Source organism: Panthera pardus, unplaced genomic scaffold (genome assembly GCF_024362965.1).
Source record: "Panthera pardus isolate Hobbes unplaced genomic scaffold, ASM2436296v1 HiC_scaffold_8, whole genome shotgun sequence".
Taxonomy (NCBI): domain Eukaryota; kingdom Metazoa; phylum Chordata; class Mammalia; order Carnivora; family Felidae; genus Panthera; species Panthera pardus.
In genome coordinates this window covers 106,892,001-106,915,864 of record NW_026527013.1, presented here as the reverse complement: position 1 = coordinate 106,915,864, position 23,864 = coordinate 106,892,001, and the positions used below count along the sequence as shown (strand labels likewise).

The window sequence follows — 23,864 nt, the reverse complement described above, 5'->3', positions numbered from 1 at the left end:
AAAAATAATGGTTATCCCAAAGTTACTAAATTTTATCTTTATGGATAACCACTATTTTTTTTTTTCTTTTCAATATGCTATTCAATCATGTCAATCTCTGATGAATACCTAACCATCTAGAAATATTTAGCATTGTTAGCTTAGTCTCATTTTTCTCATAAAAAGCTCCAATTGTTTTTTTTCCCTTTATGATTATAGAGTTGCTGGTCTAAATCAAGTTGTCTCTGAACAAGCTAAGAATTATAAGCACTAAAATCATATTTTAAAACCTGAGCAACCAATATATATAAAAGTCAAAGATATACTTGTATCTATCAGATCAACATATTCTTCTAATTCCCTCAGAGGCAATCATATAATTTGACACCAACATTTAAGCTTTGAAAATTATGTGACCATCTATTATGTTATAGATGGTATATGTCCTCAAACCTTTTTTATGACTTATAATACAAGAAAGGACTGCTCAATTAAAAAAAAAAAATCCCTTCTGTTATTGATAATTGCCTAAGCTGCTTCTTCCTTTCCTTTTTCAGAATGAAGAACAAATTTTGGTATTTTGAGTTTGGCACATCTGAAACTTTCTCAGCCACCTGCAAGAAGCTACATGAATCTGTAGAAATAGAAGTAAGAAACATGAATTATATTTTATAATACAATGAAATGGCTTGAGTTTGGTTATTAATGTTTGTGACAGCCCATGTGAGGAGTTATACTTTGAGCAATCCATATAACTTTAACCCACAATCCTAAAATTTCATTTCTGTCACTCATTGCGACTCCAACACTATCTGAATTATTAGTATAAAGTTAAGTTTTGAGTATAAGTTGTTTTAATACACTATAAAAGGATGAGAGGTGGGACACAACTTTAGAAATCATTGGAGAAGTTGCTAGGCATAGTGTGGTTAGAAAAATGTAAAATGAAGGAAAGTACTTGAAAAGAAAGGAAAAAAGTTGCAAGATACATTAAAGAATACTTTATTTTCAGGTCTCAATATCTTACAATCTTTAAAACACAGTTAACTAAAATTGTACTTGATTTTGTGAATAAAACTTAAAATATATACTTTTCCATTCCATTCCCATTCATTAACTAGATTTTTCTCAGTTCCCGAGGTTGCCATTTCCCCATTACATTTATAGGAAGCGGAAAAACCAAAAAAGAGAGCAAAGATAGCAAGAAAGACAAACTTTGAAAAGATTTGGAGCAAATAGGTCCTCCAAAAGAATATAGCTACTGTGGGACTAAAATTTTTGGAGATGGGTTATAATATAAAATGACTTAGTTTTGTTGAGAGATTTTAGGGGGTTAAGAAAAAGGAAAAGTTATATTTTGTTGAGTGGTAAAGACAAACCAAAGGAACATAATTATGAAACAAGAACATCTAATGACTAGCTGATAAGAATTGTGAAATATTGGCTTTAGCACTTTTTATTTTAAAAATGAATGCATAACTTACCTACTAAGACCTAATCATTAGTGGTATATATTCAGGTAATGAGTTTGATAAACAAAATTAGTTATGAATCCATTGGATCATAATGGCCTGCCTAAATTCTTCATTATTCTAGATTTCTCGTTTACTGTTAATGATTGTGACAGCAAAAGTGGTCCTATTTCAGAATGTGAACTTTTTGGGGTTTTTTGGCGGATAAATTCAAGTATTAGAAGTACAATTGGTGATCATGGAATGGAAAATACCCTCCGTGACCGAATCAGATCATAACCTGAAAAGGAATATAATCCCAAAAGATGAAGGATTTGGGTTCGACATGGGCTTTCTGTAATTACTGTTCATCAAGATTTATATATGTATATATTTCATATACATATGTAGAGAGTGATATATTTAGATAGTTATATATATATACATATATACACATATATATTTATAAAAAATAAAAAGCAATATTTCTTTACCTTTAAAATAATTATTTTAAGAAATTCTCAATAAAGTGGATTTTGAGCATTGTTTTACCCTCAGAAACCTATGCTCAAAGAAAATCCATAGAAGGCAAAAATGAAAAAAATAAAAGTATGACTTCTGGTTGAACTTAGGGTGAATACTCTGAAGCCTCTTGCACTTCTCCTTGCTTTATCCTACCACTGAACACTGACTGAAAAAAATGTTGAACTAGGAGAGAGAATTCATGGATAGGAAAACTCAGTATTGTCAGGATGTCAATTCTTCCCACCTTGATCAATTGGTTCACTACAATCACAGTCAAAATCCCAGCAGATTTGTGGGTGAGTGAGTACTAACAAAATGATTATAAAGTTCCTATGGGGAGTCAAAAGAGCCAGGATGTCCAACACAATATTGCAGGAGAAGAATAAAGCTGGAGGACTGACACTACCTGACTTCACGGCTTACTATAAAGCCACAGTAATCAAGACAGTGTCGTACTGATGAAAGAAGAGGCAAACAGATCAATGGAATAGAATAGAGGGCCTAGAAATAGACCCACCCCATAAATATACTCAAGCTTCTTTGACAAAGGAAGAAAGCCAATGCAATGCAGCAAAGGAAGTGTTTTTTTACTAATGGTGCTAGAATAACTGGATGTCCACTAACAAACAAAAAAACAATCTAAAAGAAATGAATTCACTCTTAACAAAAGTGAACTCAAAATGTATCAAGAACCTAAATGTAAAACATGCGACTATAAAACTTCTAGAAGATAACATAGGAGGAAATCTAGATGGCCTTGAGTGTGGTGATGCCTTTTAGATACAACACCAAAGGCGCACAAACGGTAGAAGAAATAATTGATAAGCTGAACTTCACTGAAATTAAAAACTTCTTCTCTGTGAAAGACGTTGTCAAAAGAATGAGAAAATAAGCCACAGACAGAAAATAATTGCAGAAGATATATCTGATAAGAGACTGTTAACCCAAAATATACAGACTCTTAAAACTTAATAAGGAAATAAACCACTCCACTGAAAAAAATGGGCCAAAGACTTTCACAGATACCTCACCAAAAAAAGACATACAGGTGGCAAATCACCACATGAGATGATGCTCCATATCACATCATCAGAGAAATTTAAATTAAAACATTAATGAGATACAGCACTACACCAAAACACCAAATGCTTGTGAAGAGGTGCAGCAGTAGGAACTCTCATTTATTGCTTGTGGGAATGCAAAATGGTACAGCCACTTTGAAAGACAGTTTGGTGGTTTGTTACAAAACTAAACATATTCTTACCATATGATCCAGCAATCATCTTCCTTGGTATTTACCTAAAGGAGCTGGAAAGTTATATCAACACAAAAACGTGCACACGGTTGTTTACAAGTTTAATAATTGCAAAACTTGGAAGAAAACAAGAGATCCTTCAGTAGGTGAATGGATAAAAAGACTATGGTACATTCAAACAATGGAATATTATTTAGTGCTAAAAAGAAATTAGCTATCAAGCCTTCAAAACACATGGAGGAAACTGAAATGTGTTTTCCTAAGTGAAAGAAGCCAATCTGAAAAAGCTGCATACTGTATGATGCCAACATATGACCTTCTGGAAAAGTAAAACTGTAAGACAGTAAAAAGATCAATGGTTTTCAGGGGTTGTGGGGAGAAGGAGAGATGAACAGGCAGAGCAAAGAGAGGATGTTAGGGCAGTTATAATACTCTGTAAAATATAACAATGGTAGAAAACTTCCTTGGTTTGTTCAAACCCAAGGAATGAACAGTTGGAGTGAACCCTAATGCAAACTATGGGCTTTAGATGATTGTGATGTGTCAATGTAGGTTCATCAGTTGTAACAAATTTACCACTCAATCCAGGACGCTGATAAATGGGGATGCTGTGCCTGTCTGTTAGATAGATGGGAAATCTCTGTACGTCCCCTTGAATTCTGTGGTGAACCTTAAGCTGCATGAGAGAAACAGAGAAAACGTGAGTGGGGAAGGGGCAGATAGAGAGGGAGACAATTCTAAACAGGCTCCACACTGTCAGCGAGGAGCCTGATGCGGGACTCAAACCCACAAAACTGTGAGATCATGACGTGAGCCGAGATCAAGAGTTAGACGGTTAACCAACTCCAGGCACCACCCCCCCAAAAAATAAAGTCTTAATTTAATAATATGTTGATCTAGAATATAACATTATATGTCAAAAAGGTAAAAAAAAAAAAAAAAAAAAAAAAGAGAGATTTAGAAAACATAACAAAGGACATTCATTTGAATGAAAATGAAAATAAAGCACATTTTATGAAAAAAAAAGTTTTAATGATAAAATTGTATGGTTTTGTTTCACACAGCTTTATATTCTACAGAAAATTGATTTAGAATGCCCCCCCCCCAAGAAATATGGGCACCTAGAATAAGTTATTCTTCCTGGTGTCTTACTTTTACAAGCCCTCCAAATCTGGCTTCCTAGCTCTGCATTTACCGGCATATTTGGGGTCACATTGCAATATCATGTATAAATCAGAACCAGTGCCATGCCCTCACCACTTTCTTGTTGCATATCCTGAATACTGTTATAATGTTATGTATTTATCTCAGTTCTAAAACTTGAGGGGTGTGTGTGTGTGTGTGTTTGTGTGTATAGATGGTAACGCAAAACCGGCTTTTCTACTCACTTTTTAATGAATCCAGTCTATCATAGTAGCAAAATATGCCTTTCTACCCTCAAGGTTACTTTATAATTTAATATAACAAAAACGGTAATTTGGAAATTGGATTCTGTTTGCTGTTGCTCCCTACTTGGCCTAAAACTGTACCAACCATGATTTGAAAATACATAACTAAAGATAAAAATACAAGAGTACCTCAAGTAGATACATGCTTTATCAGCAGCTTCTTCAAAACAAACTATTTGCTCTGTGACACTTTATTTCACTTTTCTTTTTCATAGAGGAAACTTTTCCCAAAAGGGATGAATATTTGGAAAAATATGAATACCATGGTATAAGAGTTGATAATAATAGCTAATTTTTATCTCTTATTAACTATACTGTCTTCTTGGTGCTAAGCAGTGTGTATACATTGTCTGATTTAAGTCTTTGTCAATCAATTAGAGAGGTTCCCATATATTTCCACTACAGAGATGAGCAAATGAGCATGTTATTTAATAATTTAAGAGAAACAAGAATTGTGTTGCTGACAAAATGTGTAAATCTAAGGAAATAAATAAATTGGAAATTATATATAGAATAGGAAAATATATATGATATATATAACATGTGTAATATATATAGCATGCAGGCATATATATGACGTGAAAGAGAGATGAACAAAGGTGAAATTTTTAATTTTAAAAATTTAAATTATTCTCTTTGTTACAAAAGATAAATAATACAATGAAAAGTCTTAAAATTAGAAGATATGTTAAAAGCAAAGTTTGTGTTAAACTATTTGGGGCATAGATGTGCACCTAAGAGTCATAGGTCAACATCTGGAAATGAAGCTCTAAAGTTGGTGGACTTTTAATTTGTTCCATGTACCAGGCAACATTCATGAGAAAGTAGAATAGTCCATTTTCCAAAGTTTTTCAGTCTTTTGGTTAATTTCTGAGACTAAGAAAGATGGTATGTTTTGAGGGTTAGAATTTCCATTCCAAAGCGCTAAGATTTGTTTTAGTGATTAAGTACTTCTATAAAAACCAAAATGATCTCCAGGATTAACAAAGGGCAAGAAGCCTCAGGGACACAAAATAAATTCAGAAGGATTCTACAGTGAAGATTCTTCCTACCCAGTAATCTGCAAAACACTGAGCTTTTAAAGACAATGGGGCAAACTTTTATAGCTCAGCCTCTGTCCCATCTGTATCACAATTACCTTGGATACTCCTTCAACACATATATAGAGCACCTTAGCTGGGTCTCAGCCATACCAAACCACAGTCTTGGGACGGTGAAATAAAATTTGTGGACGGACATTTTTTAACAACTTTATTGAGGCATGTTTGACATACCAAAAACTGTACATACTTAATATATACAACTTGATGAGTTTGGGGATAAATGTGTACCCATGAATCCATCACCACAATCAATGCCATCAGCATACCCATCACCTTCCCTCTTTGTGAAGTGTGTGTGTGTGTATGTGTGTGTGTGTCTGTGTGTGTGTGTTTATGTGTGTGTGTGTGTCAGAGACAGAGAGAGAGAGAGAGAGAGAGAGAGAAGGACACTTACAAGATCTATCCTCTCTTCTAAAGCTTTCTAGGTGATTTTTTTTTTTTTTTTTTTTTTTTTTTTTGCTAATGAAATTCTAAAAGCAGTAAGAAAGGAGACTATAAAAGTGTGGACCTCAACAAATGTCACTAAAAACAAAAGTTGGACTCGTTAAATCCAAAACATAAACAACTTCTTATTCCACAAGAGAGTAAGAAATGTGGTAGGGGTGGGGCATAGTGTTATTTTATTAAGATAAAACATCATAATTTTTCTTAGGAGAATGAAGAAGAAATGAGACAAGTAAAAACAGAGTGAATGACCAAGAGATGAATGAATATTCTCTTCTGTTTAGCAGAAGTTATTTTTAATGAGATAACTTCTGGTAAGAATTCTAATATCCCAGCAATAATTTTTAGCCTTCGCAGTATCTATTAAAAAAGAAAAATATGTAAAACGCAACTGATTTTCTGCTGATACTTATGGCTAATGCTGGATATCTTGAGCCAGTGATATTATCATCAACATGTTTAGCAACTGTGTGTGTGCATGCGTGGTACAGGCCTCAAAGTTTCCTGTTTTCGGGTTTGCCTCCATCTTTCTCTCGCTTGCCTACCAGCTCCCATTCTTCTCTGAAAGTCGTCTTGCGATTATCCACAATGAAGACTTCTATCACTACCACTGGACTGCCAGCTAATACTAAAATCACTTAAAAGGCATGCCCTGGGCCCCTATACCACACTGTCTTTTGTAGATAGAAGTCATAAAATGCATTTCAAAAAACAATGAGCTTACCCACGGGAAAATATAGAGTACCCCAGCCTTCAAACATCAGGAGAGATGCTGTTAGGCCATTTATGTGTACAGGAGTGTTTTATTTTTTTAATTTTTTTTTAATTTTATTTTAAAAAAATTTTAGTGTTTTTTTTATGTCTGAGAGACACAGAGAGACATGGCACGAGAGGGAGAGGGAGACACAGAATCCGAAGCAGACTCCATGAGACTCGAACTCACGAACCGTGAGATCATGACCTGAGCCAAAGTTGGATGCTGAACCACTTGAGCCACCCAGGCACCCCTGTACTGGTGTGTTTTAATTAGTGGATTTGCTGTTGTTCTCTGCAAATACATACATAATTGGGTGTTACGAATCCATATGAATTTGAAGAAACTCTTCTAAAAGTACACATAAGCTATTTTACTCCAGGGTACTTTATATAATGAACAAAGCAATGTCTGTATGCTTGATTAAATCAAATTATGGATAATTTTTATTTGACCTGGGCAAAGAATTAGACTCCAATGGAAAAATATTTACAGGGTATCATTAATTATATCTCATCAAATCTATCCACACTTACAACTCTCCTAAGTTCCTCACATTCTGAATTTTCCTATCAAATGACATGTTAACTGAATCTCAAACAATACATTTATTTATAAAAGTTTGTCTTTAACATCTCTGCATAATTTGGTGCAAGGTATGTTTGTTTGTAAGCAAGGATTAAACTACACTGGCAGAAAAAAATTAAACCATCTTCATTTCTTCTAGGTAAATTTGTGTCTGGATAAGATCTTCCAAATTAAAACTGAAAAGAATGGACAGTGGCCTCATAGCATCACAGTCTGCAAATAGCTCCCATAGTACTATATGTTAACGACCTTTTTTCTACATAATAAAAATATTCAGGATTTATTGACTAACTGAGGCTGTTAGCTTTTAAGCTTTTATATTCTTTCCTCTGTAGCTACCTTTTTAAGAATCATAAATCTTCAAAGCGGATGAAAATATTATGTGACACAGTATTATAACTTGTTTATATTTCATAGCCTTCACGTCAGCTTTTATTTCCATGCACTCAATTGGTGTGCTACAATTCCTGGTCTCCATCTGAACTAGCCCCGAAATTTTCCAGACTAATGAACAAAATGTTAAAGCAAACAGAGGAAGGTAACCTGGGGTCAAGAACTAGTGGAAACAAATCATTAATAAATAGCAATTTATGTAAGTACGTTGTCCTGCTCTCATTCTTCATTAGTCCTTCTATGGGACTCCTTGAGGATTTTTTTTTTTTTTTTCATTTTTCCGAAAGCTGCTTGCTCTGTTTCCTTGAAACTACACGTGACGAGACTTGGAAAAGTGAAAACATGAATAATAGTATACACTGGTATTTTTCAATTGTCACATGTAACTCCCCTAGTTCAATTAAAACGAAAAAGCCTGTTTGCAACCGCTCTCCTTTTCTGCAGATGAACAAAGGAATACTCCTTCACTAATTCTGAAAGTAACTTGTCACAGTGGGGTTCTAAGGCCTAGTCAAATAATTGTCTTAGTGTACTACCTGCTGTGTTCAATATTGAGTGAAAATGGAAGCCAGGCCCTAACTCTAGCTTATTTCACAATTCTTCTGTTATTTAAATGATTTTAGTCAGTTTGGGGAAAGCCAGACCTTTATAAATTAACAGCAGGGAAATACCAAAGGTGTCAGATTGCATATTTATCATCTTTTTCGTGTAATACTTAAATATGTATTAAGAAGTGACTGACATAAATTAGGCAGATTTCAGAAGCCACAGGCCGTGGCTTGTAGAGGACCCCCTTCTGCTTGACATTTCATCCTTGTCAAAGATCAAATTATTTTAATTTAGGCTGCAAATTATAAGGAATGAAGACTTCTTTGTGGGAATTCCCTGTGGTAATCTGACTTTTGTTGTTACTGCTGCTTGTCAGTGTGCAAAAGATATAATATGCATGCAAATAAGGTTAAAAAATATGTACTATCTAATTATCCAGCCAGTACATTCCACTTGAAGACAGTGGGAGGGCTGACACACAGTATGTGTTTGATTCATTGAGGCCTGCAGGGTATTTACACAAGATTACTTTTAATTATGAAATTAATATCTGTTTATCTAGAATATATAGCAGTAAGTGAGTATACACATGAGCAGAATTCTTTAGTAAAAAGAAATCATCTTAATTTAATACATGAAAAGGAGGAAAAAAAAATCGCTTGTTTCTAGGGGGGAAAAAAGGCATCATCCAGACCTTGGTTTCACCCCCTTTGAAACAAATTGAATGAAAACTTGGCACCTTCGCTAGAATTTGTTTCTAGCCCTGCCAAGTAGACTCAAGATGTGTTGCTTTATTTCACAGTTTTTATATTTTAGCGAACAAGATGCAGGATTAGATTCGGCACGAAGACACAAATGTGGAAAAAGAGAGATTTCTTGTTTGTTTTTTGTCTTTTCATTTAGGTGGAGCATTATCTCTTCTAGGTTCAAGAATTCATCCTTTCCATGAGAGACAGATGAAGTCAGTATCAGTGTTGTTTGTTTCTGAAATAACGCGTGGCAAATAAAACAGCCCCACTGCAGATAGACTTCAGTTTAGGAAATGCATATCCCTAACAAAGTTCTTTGTAAAACAAAGTGTTACATATTTGCATCTCTTCTCATATCAGCTCATATCAGCTGACGAAGGGAAAACAATATCTGGGATAAATTCACAGTAAGTGCCATTTTAGAAACCTCAAAGTGAACAAACAAATAAATAATAATTCCAAAAATACAGCATGGCCTTGCCATTCTCCACACGTGTCCCTCAGTAAAAATGAACAGAAAAATCAAAGAATTAAAAAGTGACCACTCTGAATATCACAGAGCCTGGTCTGTTAGCAAGTTTCATATTTTTCATAATCAAAAGGGTTGTTTTGTCACCAGGTGAACAAAAAACTGTGGCTGATTAATTATTTTTATTCTTCCATTTGTTGTTAAAGCAGCTATAAAGTAATGGTGGGTTGGAGATTGCTTTTACTGCTGTTCTTGGCATTGCTCTCACTCAGCCTGCCTGGTCCTGCTCCTCCATATTCCCTCGGACAACAGTGCCTCTCATTGCCTTTTGACACTGTGCTTGGAACTTAACCTAGTGCCAGAAACCATCCTTGGCCCCTGTGACGTAATTCAGGTCTCTGAACTGATGTTTTTTTTTTTTTACTTTTTTTCCCCCCAAAGTCTATTAAGCTGCTTCTTTCTCTGATCAACCAAGTGAGATCACAAATATGAATTGCTTCCTTGTTTTCCTTCAATAGTGGCTTGCACCGTGTTCTAAGTAGGAGGCGGTCACAAAAAGTTCTGCCTGACTCGTGAGTTCAAGTCCCACATGGGGCTCTGTGCTGGCAGCTCAGAGCCTGGAGCCTGCTTCGGATTCTGTGTCTCCCTCTCTCTCTGCCCTTACCCCATTTATGTTCTGTCTCTCTCTCTCTTTCTCTCAAAAATAAATAAACATTTAAAAAAATTTCTGCCTGAGTGTTGACCAGGTTTCCTAGACTCAACTTCTTTGCAGCACGTCGGAAATTGCTAGCTGGACACACAGACACTAATGTGTGTCCTTCCCAATGGGTTTCTCTAAATAAAGATAGACTGATGATTTAATTTGATCATGTTTAAAGATATGTTTAATTGATAGCTGGTTAATGTTAATGTCTCTTTTACCTTTCATATTGACATTTAGCGTAGTCATTTAAGTGTTCTTGAATGGTTTATTTAAATAGGACAAGATTGTGGACTTAAAAGCTGCTATTGAAAGATAAGGAATTGCAAAAGAAGATATCAAGGAAAGGATGATCAAATATCTTACTGTTTTTTTTTTTTCTTTGTTCTTTTTACTGATCAGTGTGATGGAGTACAAATAGATTTAATAAACATCTCTCTGGAAGGAATTGCTATTTTGAATATACCGAGCATGCATGGTGGATCCAATCTTTGGGGAGAGTCTAAGAAAAGACGAAGCCACCGCCGAATAGAGAAAAAAGGGTCTGACAAAAGGACTACACTCACAGATGCTAAGGAGTTGAAGTTTGCAAGTCAAGGTTAGTTTTCTCTCATTTAATTGTGTTAACTTGCTTCTTAACCTGCTTTTGAGGCTACGTTAAAATTAAAGACTTTTCCATTGCACTATAGTCTACGTATATATGCAGTTATATTTTTCATACTATCAGATATGTATGTGTAATTTAATTATATCATAATATATTCTAAAATCACATATACACTGGTTGTATTTTTCATTGATTTTTTTCCTTCTTTGGATCTCATTTTTTTTATTCTCCTTCCCCACAGAAAATTGAATACATGTGGGTATTAAGTGGATAAGATTATAGGATATATTGCACATTAAGTTCTGAAATGTGATCATCTTAGTCAAGATGTTTGAGTTGTTATAACAAGAGCCTTGTTAAGGCTTTTCTAACGTTGTGTTACAAGATTTTTTATTTTTGGCTTTGTTCAGTCAGGCTATGACATCCAAGCTATCTTACATTTAGGTGTTGCTCTATAATGACATGTTTAAATATCCCACAAAAAATTTTGGTTAGCTGCTGTTATTTTTCCAGAAATTTTATAACAACAATTGGGAGACCTGGGAAACAGATCGTAAAAGACTTAAAAAAATGGGGTAGAATAGCTGTGGATCAGAATTTTCAATTTCGTGGTAATGTCTTGTGGGACAAGACAACTAATTCTCGTTGATAGATTTTATAGACAAAGATACTAAATTGGTAGTATTCTCATAATCGTGCTTCAGTAATTTTGTTCATTTCTTTGACTTTCCAGAATCTAATTAATACCATTGATGGCATTCAGATGGCCATCAGAAAGCATATTGGCTTGCTCAGTGTAGCAAAGACAGAATATGGAGAGGTTACAGGCTTATAGACCCAAGAAAAATAAATAAATATATTTAAAAAATAAGTAACACAGTAACATGTGAAGATGGTTGGTAGGCTTTATGGTGGTAGGAAATAGCTTTATCATTCCTTGTCTTCAGGTATCTGATTCAAGTTTCGGTACCTGGCAGTTACTTATGTTATATGGAATATGGTGACCATGAGGGTGACAAAGATTAACAGAGAAAATATTAGGTACTATTCTCTTGAAAGGAGTGCTTATTACAACCTGTCAATGACAAAAGCTTTTGAAGCCCCTTAAACATGTAGGTAATCCTAAAGAGGTAAATCCTGAAGAGTCATGTAATTTAGTACAAGCAAATATACGCCAAGTTAATAGAAATGCTTCATACTCAGAGTTAATATAACTATATGAAAACATCGAGAAAAGTGTTTTTTTGGAGGAGACACATATAGAAGAAGTGACTAGGTTTGTACCATATGAATCATAAAATGAAGGGAATTAGATATAATTATTTCCGTAGGGGTTGTTGACATTAATATTGTATCTATATTTAAATATAAGGTTAATATTCTAAGAAAATTAGGAAAAAATCTCCTACGTATTAAAATTAGTTCAAGGACCGTACTAAGATCCGACTTAAAAATCTCTGCTTCTCTTTCTAGGGAAGCACTGAGTATATATATATTAGTAATATAATCCATATAATTTAAAAAAGTTATATATATATAATATTTATAATAATTTCCAATATTTATGTGGTTACTACATACCAATACTTGACATGTCCTTTGCATGTTGATATTCCAGATAGAAATCTGAATTATTCTCAGTGTTTGGCTGCCAGCTACATTCACCTCTCAAGCTGTTAAAGTTTGTCAAACTCGTGACTGTGCTCGACCGGGACGAGTGTCTATACAACCCCTATTGCGCTGGCCTCCCTGGCCTCTGCTGGCCTCACTCTTGCCCCTCTGTATGCTTTTTATCAGGATACACACCTGAAATAAATTACAGAAAAATCAGCCAGAAATACTGCCAGAGACTGTCATTGCCCATTAACTGTACAAGAACTTCTTTCTTCCCACTGTCTTCTTACTTACTGTTGTGGAACTATTAGGGCCAAGTTTTCGTAAGTTCGGGAAAGAAGAAACTACAAACCTGTAGGGTTTGTGACTTCAAATACATTTTTTTCTCACCACAAAGGGAAAAACAGTAGAAATCAGTGTTTCCGAAGGTCACTGTACGAGCAGTAACCAAAGTATGTTCATAACCGATTTGGCTCAACTTTTTTGTTCCCTCTCTTGAAACCCATGATGCTAAGTTGTTTGAGTTTAATCTTCAGACAAGAACAATTCCCTTATTAAAAATGACCTTATCAGCTGAATATTAAATAATATACTAACCTGTATTTCCTTTTTATTAACTTTATCTAGATTTTTTTTCCATTTTGATATATTTGACAACAAAATAGCTAGAAGTATTTCAAAATGCCTCTAAGATTTGATTGCAGATTTATTCTGCAATTTACAGTACAGCAGTAAATGTACTCAGTACTCAAGAAGCGAAAGTTATTACTTAGTAGACCCTTTTTCTAAGTGGTACATATTTCTATCAGTTGATTTTGTTTTTAGTATCTTGACACAAAAACAATAGTATTAAATGTTAGATCAATCGGTATTTTAAATCTAAATATATTTTCAATTTCACATAAAATGATTATAAGTCTTGACTTTAGCTTGAAATATGAAAAATGTAATTCTAGTTGAAAACATTTCTTTAGCTCAGATCCAAGTTAATATTTTTTACTCTTAGAAAATATGTAAGTACAGAACTAAAAAAAAAATTTAGTACTATAACTTCCTTTTTAGGAAATACCTTCTTGAAATATTAACAAACAACTTTTCTGATATGCCTCTGCAAAAAGTTTATAATTTAAACTAACTTTTAGTATATTGGAAGGATGTTTGTTTTCATAAAGTGTAAGAATGCTTTTGATGGGGACGGAGAGTAGAGGCAGCATACGTATCTAGATTCTTATAATAAAGAAAGATTATTTTATCTGATAGGAGGGTTTAAATTAAGAAAGAGTTTACTTATTTTTTCTTCACTTTGAAACTGTCATAAACCAAAGGTATGGGACCAGGTTTTAGAGCATTAAATCCTCATCTGTGTTATGCTGTCTCTGATCTGGGACTCCTGCACAATTAATTTGCTTGCAATCTTTGAGGACACTCACAGCATAGGATCAGAGTATCTTCAGTTAATAATTTCACTGGTTGGAAATTTTATGCTTGGTTTAATTCAAGTTGATCAAAATTATAAGTAATTCATTTAATTACATTATTGTTCCAGCAGAACATTTTAGAACAGTTGGATGCAATTCTGAAACATATTCACACTCATCCAACTCAGTAGATATTTTCTTTGTGGGTTTGTCTTTTGTGTTTTGTTTTTGGAAATATAAGTAAGCGTGTTAAGTATAGACACCATGGTCTTTAAGCAAAATTGTAAAGTAGGCCAAGTAGTTCTTCAGTGCTACTACCCCTAATATTAACTCAGTCTTTCCCACTACTTTCAGTTACTGAGTTTATCTTTGCTTCCTTCTCTTCTGAAGTAAATCCAAGCCTCAGAAGGATGTCTAATAAATTCACTCACATTAATGTAGAAATGACTGATTGCAGATGAAAGTAGAGGTATTTGCATGTTAAAAGAAATAAAGGCCTTCAGCTAAACCATTATTTTTCAAACTTTGTTCCATTGAGTTATAACTGTAATTTTTCAGAGGTTCTGTGAAACCTTGGTTCAAACCAATTATTGCCATATTTTGGAAATATAAGAAAAAAAACTATAATGAAAACACGGTAAGGTGTGTTCTATAAAACATTTTATCATATTAATGACTCTAAAATCATTAAATTCTGCTACCACAAAATAACTTCCTCTCCTCCTCCTGTTTCTTATCCTCTTCTTCTTTCTCAGTAGATAGATAAAAAGACAGATATGCATATCTACACACATGCACACACACACACACACACGTACACACACACACACATGTGTACGTGTGTGTGTGTGTATGCACAGATAAAAAGAGTAAAAACTGTGCCATTAATTGGAAAATCTGTAGTTTTGTAACGGTCACTTAAAAAAATTTATGTAATGGGCCATGTGGGTGGCTTGGTCAGCCGAGCGTCTGATTCTTGGTTTCAGCTCAGGTCATGATCCCAGGGCCATGGGATCAGGTCCTATGTCAGGCTCTGTGCTGCGCTTGGAAACTGCTCGAGGTTCTTTCCCTCCCTCTGCCCCTCTCCCCGGCTCATGTGCTATCTCTCTCTTAATGTCTTTGTATATTTAATAGGATAATTGCACATAAGGGTACATTACCACCACAGTGTATATGATCACATTCAATTAAAAGGCCCACAAACTTCAGTACTTTTACTTGGCATAAGCAATAAACAGTACATAACAATCAATGGAAGTGAAAACAAAGTGATAATAATACTATTTTAAATGAAAATGGAAATGAATTTTTAGGAAGCATTTTTGTCATAAAGAAATTGCATTAAGTACATCACAAAAATACTAGGCTTGTAGTAGCTTAAACATCAAGTGCGCTTTTATGAGAGATTTGTGGTATAAACATGCTCACAACTGCAACCAAAGAGCCTGCAATGAAATTGAAACAAAATTTCAGCTAAGTATGTGGAGTAAGATGAATTTGACTAACTGAAACTTCCAGTGAACATCTAAACCAAATAACAAGTAGCATCTTACAGTAATTTGTATTGACAAAGTTGAAAAACTGTGTTTTTTTGGATTGGGCACTGTTTGTTAATATTTTTTTAAATATGTATGATACACTAGTATGTTTTTTTGTAAATGATTTTAGCAATAATTCACTTCTTACTCTGCAAACAGAATAAAAAACGACTAGGGTTGTTGGCAAACTCTGGCCTAGGGGCCAAATCAATCGTACAGAATTTTTGCAAACGAAGTTTTACAGGAACACAGCCATGCCCTTTCAGTTGTATTCCTGCTATAATTGTTTATAATAGCTTTCGTGTTACAGCAGTATAGTTAAATAGTTGTTTCTTAAAGACTGGATGGCCACAAAGTTGAAAATATTTGTCTGGCCCTTACAGAAGTAAGGTTTAGAATATGGACTCCAGGTTTAGAATATGGACTCTCTGCCTTTTTCTACCAGCCATGTTCTTATATACCAGGCATGTTCACAGACTCTATTTTTTGTGCACATAAGTGAGATTGTACCATATACATTGTTCTGATACTTGCCTTTTTTTTTTTTTTTGATTATATATCTTAGGAATCATTCCATGGCAGAATATCATTTTATTCATTTATTTAAAAAAATTTTAATGTGTTTACTTATTTTTGAGACAGAGACAGAGACAGAGCATGAGCAGGGGAGGGGCAGAGAGAGAGGGAGACACAGAATCCGAAGTAGGCTCCAGGCTCTGAGCCATCAGCACAGAGCCTGACGTAGGGCTCAAACTCATGAAGACAGTGAGATCATGACCTGAGCTGAAGTCGGATGCTTAACCGATGGAGCCACCCAGGCGCCCCTCATTTTAATCATTTATATTTTGTGGCTACAAAGTAATCTATAATGTGAATATCTTATAAATTATTTATGCTTTCTTTTTTGTGTTTCAGTCAGTTATCTTCACCAGCATTTTACTTTGTAAGTCTTTATTTTAATTCCAGTTAGTTAATATATAGTGTTATATTAGTTTTAGGTACACATTGTAGTGATTCAACAGTTCCACACATCTCCTGGTACTCATCACAGCAGGTGCACTCCTTAATCCTCATCACCTACTTAACCCATCCCCCATGCACCCCCCTTCTAGTAACCATCAGTTTGTGCTCCATAGTTAAGAGTCTGTTTCTTAGTTTGTCTGTCTCTTTTTTTCCCCTTTGCTCATTTGTTTTTAGTTTCCACATATGTGTGTTATCTTATGGTATGTTTTTCTCTGACTAACCTATTTCACTTAGTGTTATAACCTCTCTAGCTCCATCCATGCCATTGCCAATAGCAAAATTTCCTCCTTTTTAGTGACTGAATAATATTGCATTTTCTCTATATATCACATTTTATTTATCCATTCATCAATCATTGGACACCTGGGCTGCTTCCATATCTTGGCTTTTGTAAATAACGCTGCTGTAATCATAGGGGTCCATGTATCCTAAAAAAAACATCTTTCAAAGTATTTTTTAGCCAAACAGTGAGGACTTGTCAAGTAATGTGAGCAGTTTTCAGCTATGCTAATGGTCTTAGCTTTGAAGGTACAAGTCCAACTATTTCACTTCCCAGAAATGGTATAAGACCACCACGTGAGTTGCAAAACATTCCTAGCATTTACCGTCACATGCTGTTTGGTTCAGGATATTTTCAATGCCACACAACTGAAACAAAATGCAGAAATCAGTGAAAATAAGATGACTGTGATACTGCAACTGTTGATCAGAAAAAGTCCATTATTCTCATGGATTGACTATTCAAAGTGAACCTCTAAAATATATTTGTACAAATAAAATCTAAATTTTCTCTTCCATTTCCTGATCTTTAAAATGTTGCTTAATCTGAATAAAATTAAAAAAAAAAAAAAAGGTTGACTGCTTTAAAAGGTTTGAAACCACTCAGCCAAAGTAATTCAAGCCAAAGAGTTTTAAACATTTGCCAGAAGCTACTGGAAACACTGTGGGGAGCCGCTGGGACTTCCTGCTTGAAACCTCATCAGCCAGGTGACTGTTCACCACACATGTGGATACAAGTATCCAGGTACCAGTCATATGGAAGTTTATTTAAAAAAAAAATTAAATGTTTATTTATTATTGAAAGACAGAGAAAGAGCACGGCAGGGGCAGAGAGAGAGAGGGAGACACAGAACCCGAAGTAGGCTCTAGGCTCTGAGCTGTCAGCGCAGAGCCTAACACGAGCTTGAACTCACAAACTGCGATATCATGACCTGAGCCAAAGTCGGACGCCTAACCGAATGAGCCACCCAGGCACCCCCAGAAGTTTATTTTATAAACTAATTGGCATGTGATATTATCCAAGAAATTTTCAGTGATTTCATTCCCATTCAACAATGCGGATTCTTTTATTTGGGCGGCATTTCCCAGAATTGCAGCATGCATTCCGCTGATGGAAAATCAAAATGGTTCAAGCTGTATGCAGATGGATATTTTAAAGTTTAGTAGTTTTTATATCTATTGTTATAGTTGTTTATGGTAAGGGATGCTGCTTTTTTTTAACTTACAATTTTAACCTCAGTTTTATTCTTGAAGTAAATCTGTTTGAGCAAAGATAGGGTAAAAACCAAAACTGAATAATAATATAGGAGGTATTTGAGTAAGGCAAAGATTGTGAAGGTGGGACAAGAAAGACTGAAGTTTAGAAGTTACAGGTCTCCTCTCTTCCTGTCATTCACACAGCTCTAATTTTGAACACTTAGTGTAAACCTTCTTCCTCTTTTTCATCATCTTGCTTAAAGTTTACTATGTATCAGTCCCCCAAGAGTAAGCTCTTCTATGGACTTTACACCACATACACTCCCACCCCACCCTATGTGTGATGTGTGTGCTCTGTGCTAGAAAAGACTAAAACCCTGATTCTTCTTAGAAGCCAGAGAAGAGAGACCGACCGTGCACCTGACTATCAAGGAATCTCTCTATATCAGATGTCTTTATTATTTTGTTTTTGAAAACTCCCAGGAAGTAGGAAGAAGAAGAAATCAATCCAGACCAAACTGATCAAAGAGAATAAGCAAATTGGTATCTCTGAAAGCAGCAAAACTTGAATTTATTTTGCCTCTGAAGATAAATAAGATTATTGGCTCTTGTGTCTCCATCTTTAAAATGGGGATCGTAGGCTCTGAAAGAGTTGAGATTAATCTGTGTGTGCTGTGCATTGTATCGCCTGGGCAACTGCACAGGCATTTACATCGTAAGACCCTAATACTTTCTATGCCTTGTACAGGTTATACTTATCTGAAAGCTGATGGTAAGGACACCTGACATCCATTATTATCAGTTTTTCTAGACATTTCTGTGGGTTATTTGGGGTAATTTAGAAGGCAATGTTTTAAGTTGTCTAAATATAAACTGCAACATTCATTTTAGAACTGTAGATGATGTATTTGGCATTCAAATATCGGCAAGCAGAACAATTTCCAAGCATTTAAATCCAGTGATTAAATCAATTAAATTTAGAAACAAGAAAGGATTTTATGCTGCATTATTTTACCTGGATCTTAAAATTGTGGAAAAAAGATTATGGCATTTGAGATATTACATTTCACAAAAAACATATACTAATTCCATGATAATTTTATTCGTTGAAAATAGATCCAAACATTTGCTATCTAGTAACCTTTAAGGAGATGTCTCAAATGAGTTCCTAATTGTATATTTTTAAACTGCCTCCAGCAGTGGGTAATGTAAATAATATCACATATTTAGTAAAACTATCTAAATCTCGAAGTTTCTGTTTACCCCTGAATATTGAATCATACACCTAGATATCCTATATGATAGCTCTCTATATTTTTATGAAAGGCATGCTTTTAGAGTTTATAAAACAGTAATAAAAACTTAAGGAATATAAAACATATTTCTTACATGTAAAAGTAGAAATGTATTTTCACAATACAAGACTGGATATTCTTATCTTTGACCTAGCCGTCCTATAAAAGCATATATATTATGAAGAAGCATTTATGAAATTTCTATTTGTCATGGCACTATAAAAGTACAGAGAATGTGCTAGCCTCATAGAAATTTGGAAAACAAAAACCATAAATATGAGTAAATTATTATTTATGAACAATTGAAACATCAGTTGGCAGTCTTTCTAACTAGCATTATTGCCCTTTTCTCCCATGTTCAACAGTCAAATTTTCAAAATCTGACACACAGTATTCTAGAAACAAAGTCTGGCACATAGTATAATTCTGGGAATAAAATCTGACATGCACGATAGATAATTCTAGAACTTCTTATAGTAAAATGGTAAGTCCATGAAATCATTTTGATACAACAGATAAATAATAATTTAAAGAGGGAAGTGGTATTTTCTAATACATAAATGAGATCATTACTATTAAGAGCCTATTCTTAAAAACAAACTGAAATAGGAAAATGGAGAAAATCCAAGTAACACAGAGGTAGGGAAAGGCAGAACAAGGGGTAATTTGCTTCAACACAATGAGTCTGGGAAAACTTGAAACAAATTAGATTTTTGTAGCAGTTGCATTTTGAAAAATATATGATCTGGCAATCAATCTAGTCAATGCAAAAGCAGAAGGAAAGGGATTTGTTTATTTGAGGGTTTGAATTAAAACTCAGCTGTTACCTTCTCGGACTTCTGAGGCAGAATACCTTCTTTATTTCCAGTTGTTCCCCTTCTACTTTTCCAGCTATTGATTTTAATTGTGACTTCAGAGAAAGATGGAAAATATAAACGCTTTAATGGATCATTTTCTCTATGATGTTGGTGTCTAACATCAGTGATAAAACGACTACCTGACGTGTTTCTGTGACATAGTATTCAATCCTGAGTCTGTAGAAAACAATGGCAGGTCCTCCATCCAGGCTAAGGATGCATTATAAGTCTAAGTAAATTTAACTTATGCAGTGGTGAAAATATAAAATATATTTCCACTATTAAAAAAATAGTAATTTTTTATATATATTTTTATATATATATATATATATTTTTATATATATTCCACTATTAAAAAAATAGTAAACATGAATATATATATATATATATATATATTTTTATATATATTCCACTATTAAAAAAATAGTAAACATGAAAGAACTTTCAAAACGACATGAAACCAACTACAAAAATTGTTAAACATGAGTCCTAGTTCCTTTTTATTCTGTTGGTATTAAAAACTGTTCTCTCTTCCATCAAGATAGGAAATAATAACAAAGAAAAACTAATCTCCTTGAGGATGAAACTTCAATTGCACCATCTTGTGGAATGACGTCTTATTTAAAGATTTCAAGTCATACCAGGAGAGATATTAGACTTTTATTTCACCTCTCTTTCATTTATAAGTATTTTCTTCTAGTTACCTTAATGGATGTGAGGAAACCACAACAATCTATCACCTGATTCTGTTTGCAGTCATTTGTCTAACTACCAAAGGGTGCCATTGGGAGTCCATTAGGGAGCAAAGAGACTTCTTTTTTTTTTTTTTTTTTAAGTTTATTTATTTATTTTTAGAGAGAGTGAGACAGAGACAGAGAGAGTAGAAAGAGAATCCCAAGCAGGCTCCGCACTATCAACATGAAGCCCAATGGGCCCTGGAACTCATGAACCATGAGATCATGACCTGAACCAAAGTCAAGAGTTGGATGCTTAACTAGCCACCCAGGTGCCCCAATACCTCTTTCTTGAAAAGAGTCAGATTCCACCACCTACTTAATTAGCTTTGAGCCATGTGAATTTGAGACAACCAAGGCAACCAACCACTAGAGTTCCATTGCCATGAATTTAGTTTTCATGAATAAGGTTTTTATTATATAGAAGTAGTTAACATATCACTTGTAGTTTGTTGGACAGTATCCAGCCAACTGTTTGTAAATTGATAGAGATTCATATAGATCATCATTCCCTCCATTCTGGATAATTATTCTCCAGGCTTAATAAAAATAGTTCTATTTTTTTTTTTTCTTGGTAAACTGTAGATTTATAAATTCAGGGGTTTCTTGGTGTCTCTTTCAGGCAGCATCTGTTGGCTGCTATACAAGTACAACCATTAATCAGAGTAAGGTAAAGATTGAGGCCTCAATGTTGTAAGGTGACAGTCATTTGAAATAAGACTAAAAATCTCCGTGGATAAATATGACCAATTTAAATGAGCCCTAGGGAATTTTTTTAGAAAGTTCAAATGCCTGATGAATGCTGCACTGTTATTCTAATTATCCCGTAATATGGCATAAAATAACAATCTCATTTCATCCTTTTATTTACAAAGCTTCTCCCATTATCATTATATTTTACCTGTTCAGGCTCTGAAAGATTGCTCCTCGTTGAGAGATTCATTAAAAGAGAATAATTATATTATATTTCACAGATTGGCTGAAAGAAAATGTATCTTTGAACACTTCCATTTCCCTGAACAGTTGTTCATTTCAGGGTGGAAGACAGGTCTATTAAGTACCTTCTACCCTTTTTAAACATGTCAAAGCTAACCATTAATACTGAAATTAGTAATTTGGTTCTGATTTAATAAAATAATCTGCTGCTATTTGTAGAACTCAATTTCTGTGGCTGAGAAAACCATAGCATTTTCAACATAGTGAATAACAAAAAAATATTTAAGAATCTTTTTTCTGCATATTGATTTAAATTCATGTCTTTTCTGATAGTTAAAGTCCTTAGCATACTGACTTTTTCCCTACTGATGATGCTTGAGAATATGTATCTCTCCCTCCAAAAACTACATATGACATTTTCTTTCTAAGTCTGTGGCGTTCACATTTTCAGAGTATCTTGTTAGACAAAGAGTAAGGGAAAAAAAAAATGAACAAATACCAAAGAACATTTAGTTATTAAATTTCCTGCAAGAAAGGTTCATGGGATCTGTGATTAAATGTCTTTTCAAAATTAAAAAGAGAGTCATGTGCACAAAAATGTGACTTCAATAAAAAAAATAGATGACACAAGTCACTTCATATTTAAAAATGTTGGTGCTGTGAAACTTTTAACTCTTAAATCTCTTTGGTAAATAATTAAGCAGTAATGAAATAATATATTAATCATTGATAGTTTTGCCAAGCTTTCTATAGTTGATTATAAGCACTTTCTTCCCTCGGAGCCCTTACATTATGCTGGGTTTTTTTTTTTTTTAAGTTTTTAAAGTTTTTTATCTTGATAGCATAAGCAGGGTAGAGCACAGAGAGAGGGATGAGATAGAATCCCAGATAGGCTCCACTCTGTCAGTGCAGAGTCCATTGCAGGGTTTAAACCCACAAACCATGAGATTGTGACCTGAGCCAAAACTAAGAGTCGGATGCTTATCAGACTGAGCCACTCAGGTGCCCCACGTTGTAGTATTTTTTTTTAACATTGCCCTGCCACTCCCTAGAATGGAAGTACCAAGATATTTAGTATGCCAAGTGGGTAGCAAGGAAAGGAGTCAATTCATCTTTAACCCAGTATAAAAGTATAAAAAATGTTGTTTGATTTTTAAAAGATAATAATTGTATCATATTGAAATAGCAATTTTAAATGTGTTGTAGGATTTGAGTAACTCCCAGAGATATGAAATGGTGTTACTAATATATGCTAACATATAAGCAGTGCTGTTTTGAGTCTGAGGTTTTGTACATTATTGTAGTTAGGTATTATTTCTAAATTCTTCATCAATATGTGTTCTGTCTTTTTATTAATGAAACCCATTTCTTCTAATTCTATAAGGTCTTTATCTTATTTGTCATGTTAAAATAGATTAGTTTAGATTTCTGTTGCATTTTTTGTTTTTTTCATTTTTGCTGTTTGGTTTCTGAATATTTTATATATCTTACCTTTGTAAACTTTTCATCCAAATGTTCATACAGCAGTCAGCAATTAACAAGGAAATATAACAGTTGATTTCATTCTTGAGGAAGGGAGTGACTATGGTAAGGTAGATTTATGGTACATCCTGAAATTTAACTTCTTTTGCAAGTCAAGAAACTATGCAGTTATCCAAAATATTGCAAACAAAAATTAAGTAAATGCATCAGTTTAGGCTTAAAAGTTGAATTAGCTGTGCAGTTAACAAAATGGGAGAAGATATTTGCAAATCAGATAAAGGGTTAGTAATCAAAATCTATAAAGAACTTACCAAATTCAACATCCCAAAACAAATAATCCAGTGACGAAATAGGCAAAAGACATGAATAGACACTTTTCCAAAGAAGACATCCAAATGGCTAAGAGACACATGAAAAGATGCTCAACATCACTCATCATCAGGGAAATACAAATCAAAGCCACCATGAGACACCACC

General features: G+C 34.1%; 1 protein-coding gene across 12 annotated transcripts in view; it reads left to right on the top strand.

Moving 5' to 3' along the window:
- Positions 1 to 23,864, top strand: part of DGKB (diacylglycerol kinase beta) — a 776,793-nt gene that overhangs the window by 586,942 nt on the left and 165,987 nt on the right. For all 12 annotated transcript variants that reach the window (XM_053897058.1, XM_019443494.2, XM_053897059.1 and 9 more), the window contains 2 exons: positions 537 to 627; positions 10,810 to 11,005. In XM_053897058.1, coding sequence (XP_053753033.1) covers positions 537 to 627; positions 10,810 to 11,005 — 287 coding nt within the window. The remainder of the gene's footprint in view (positions 1 to 536; positions 628 to 10,809; positions 11,006 to 23,864) is intronic.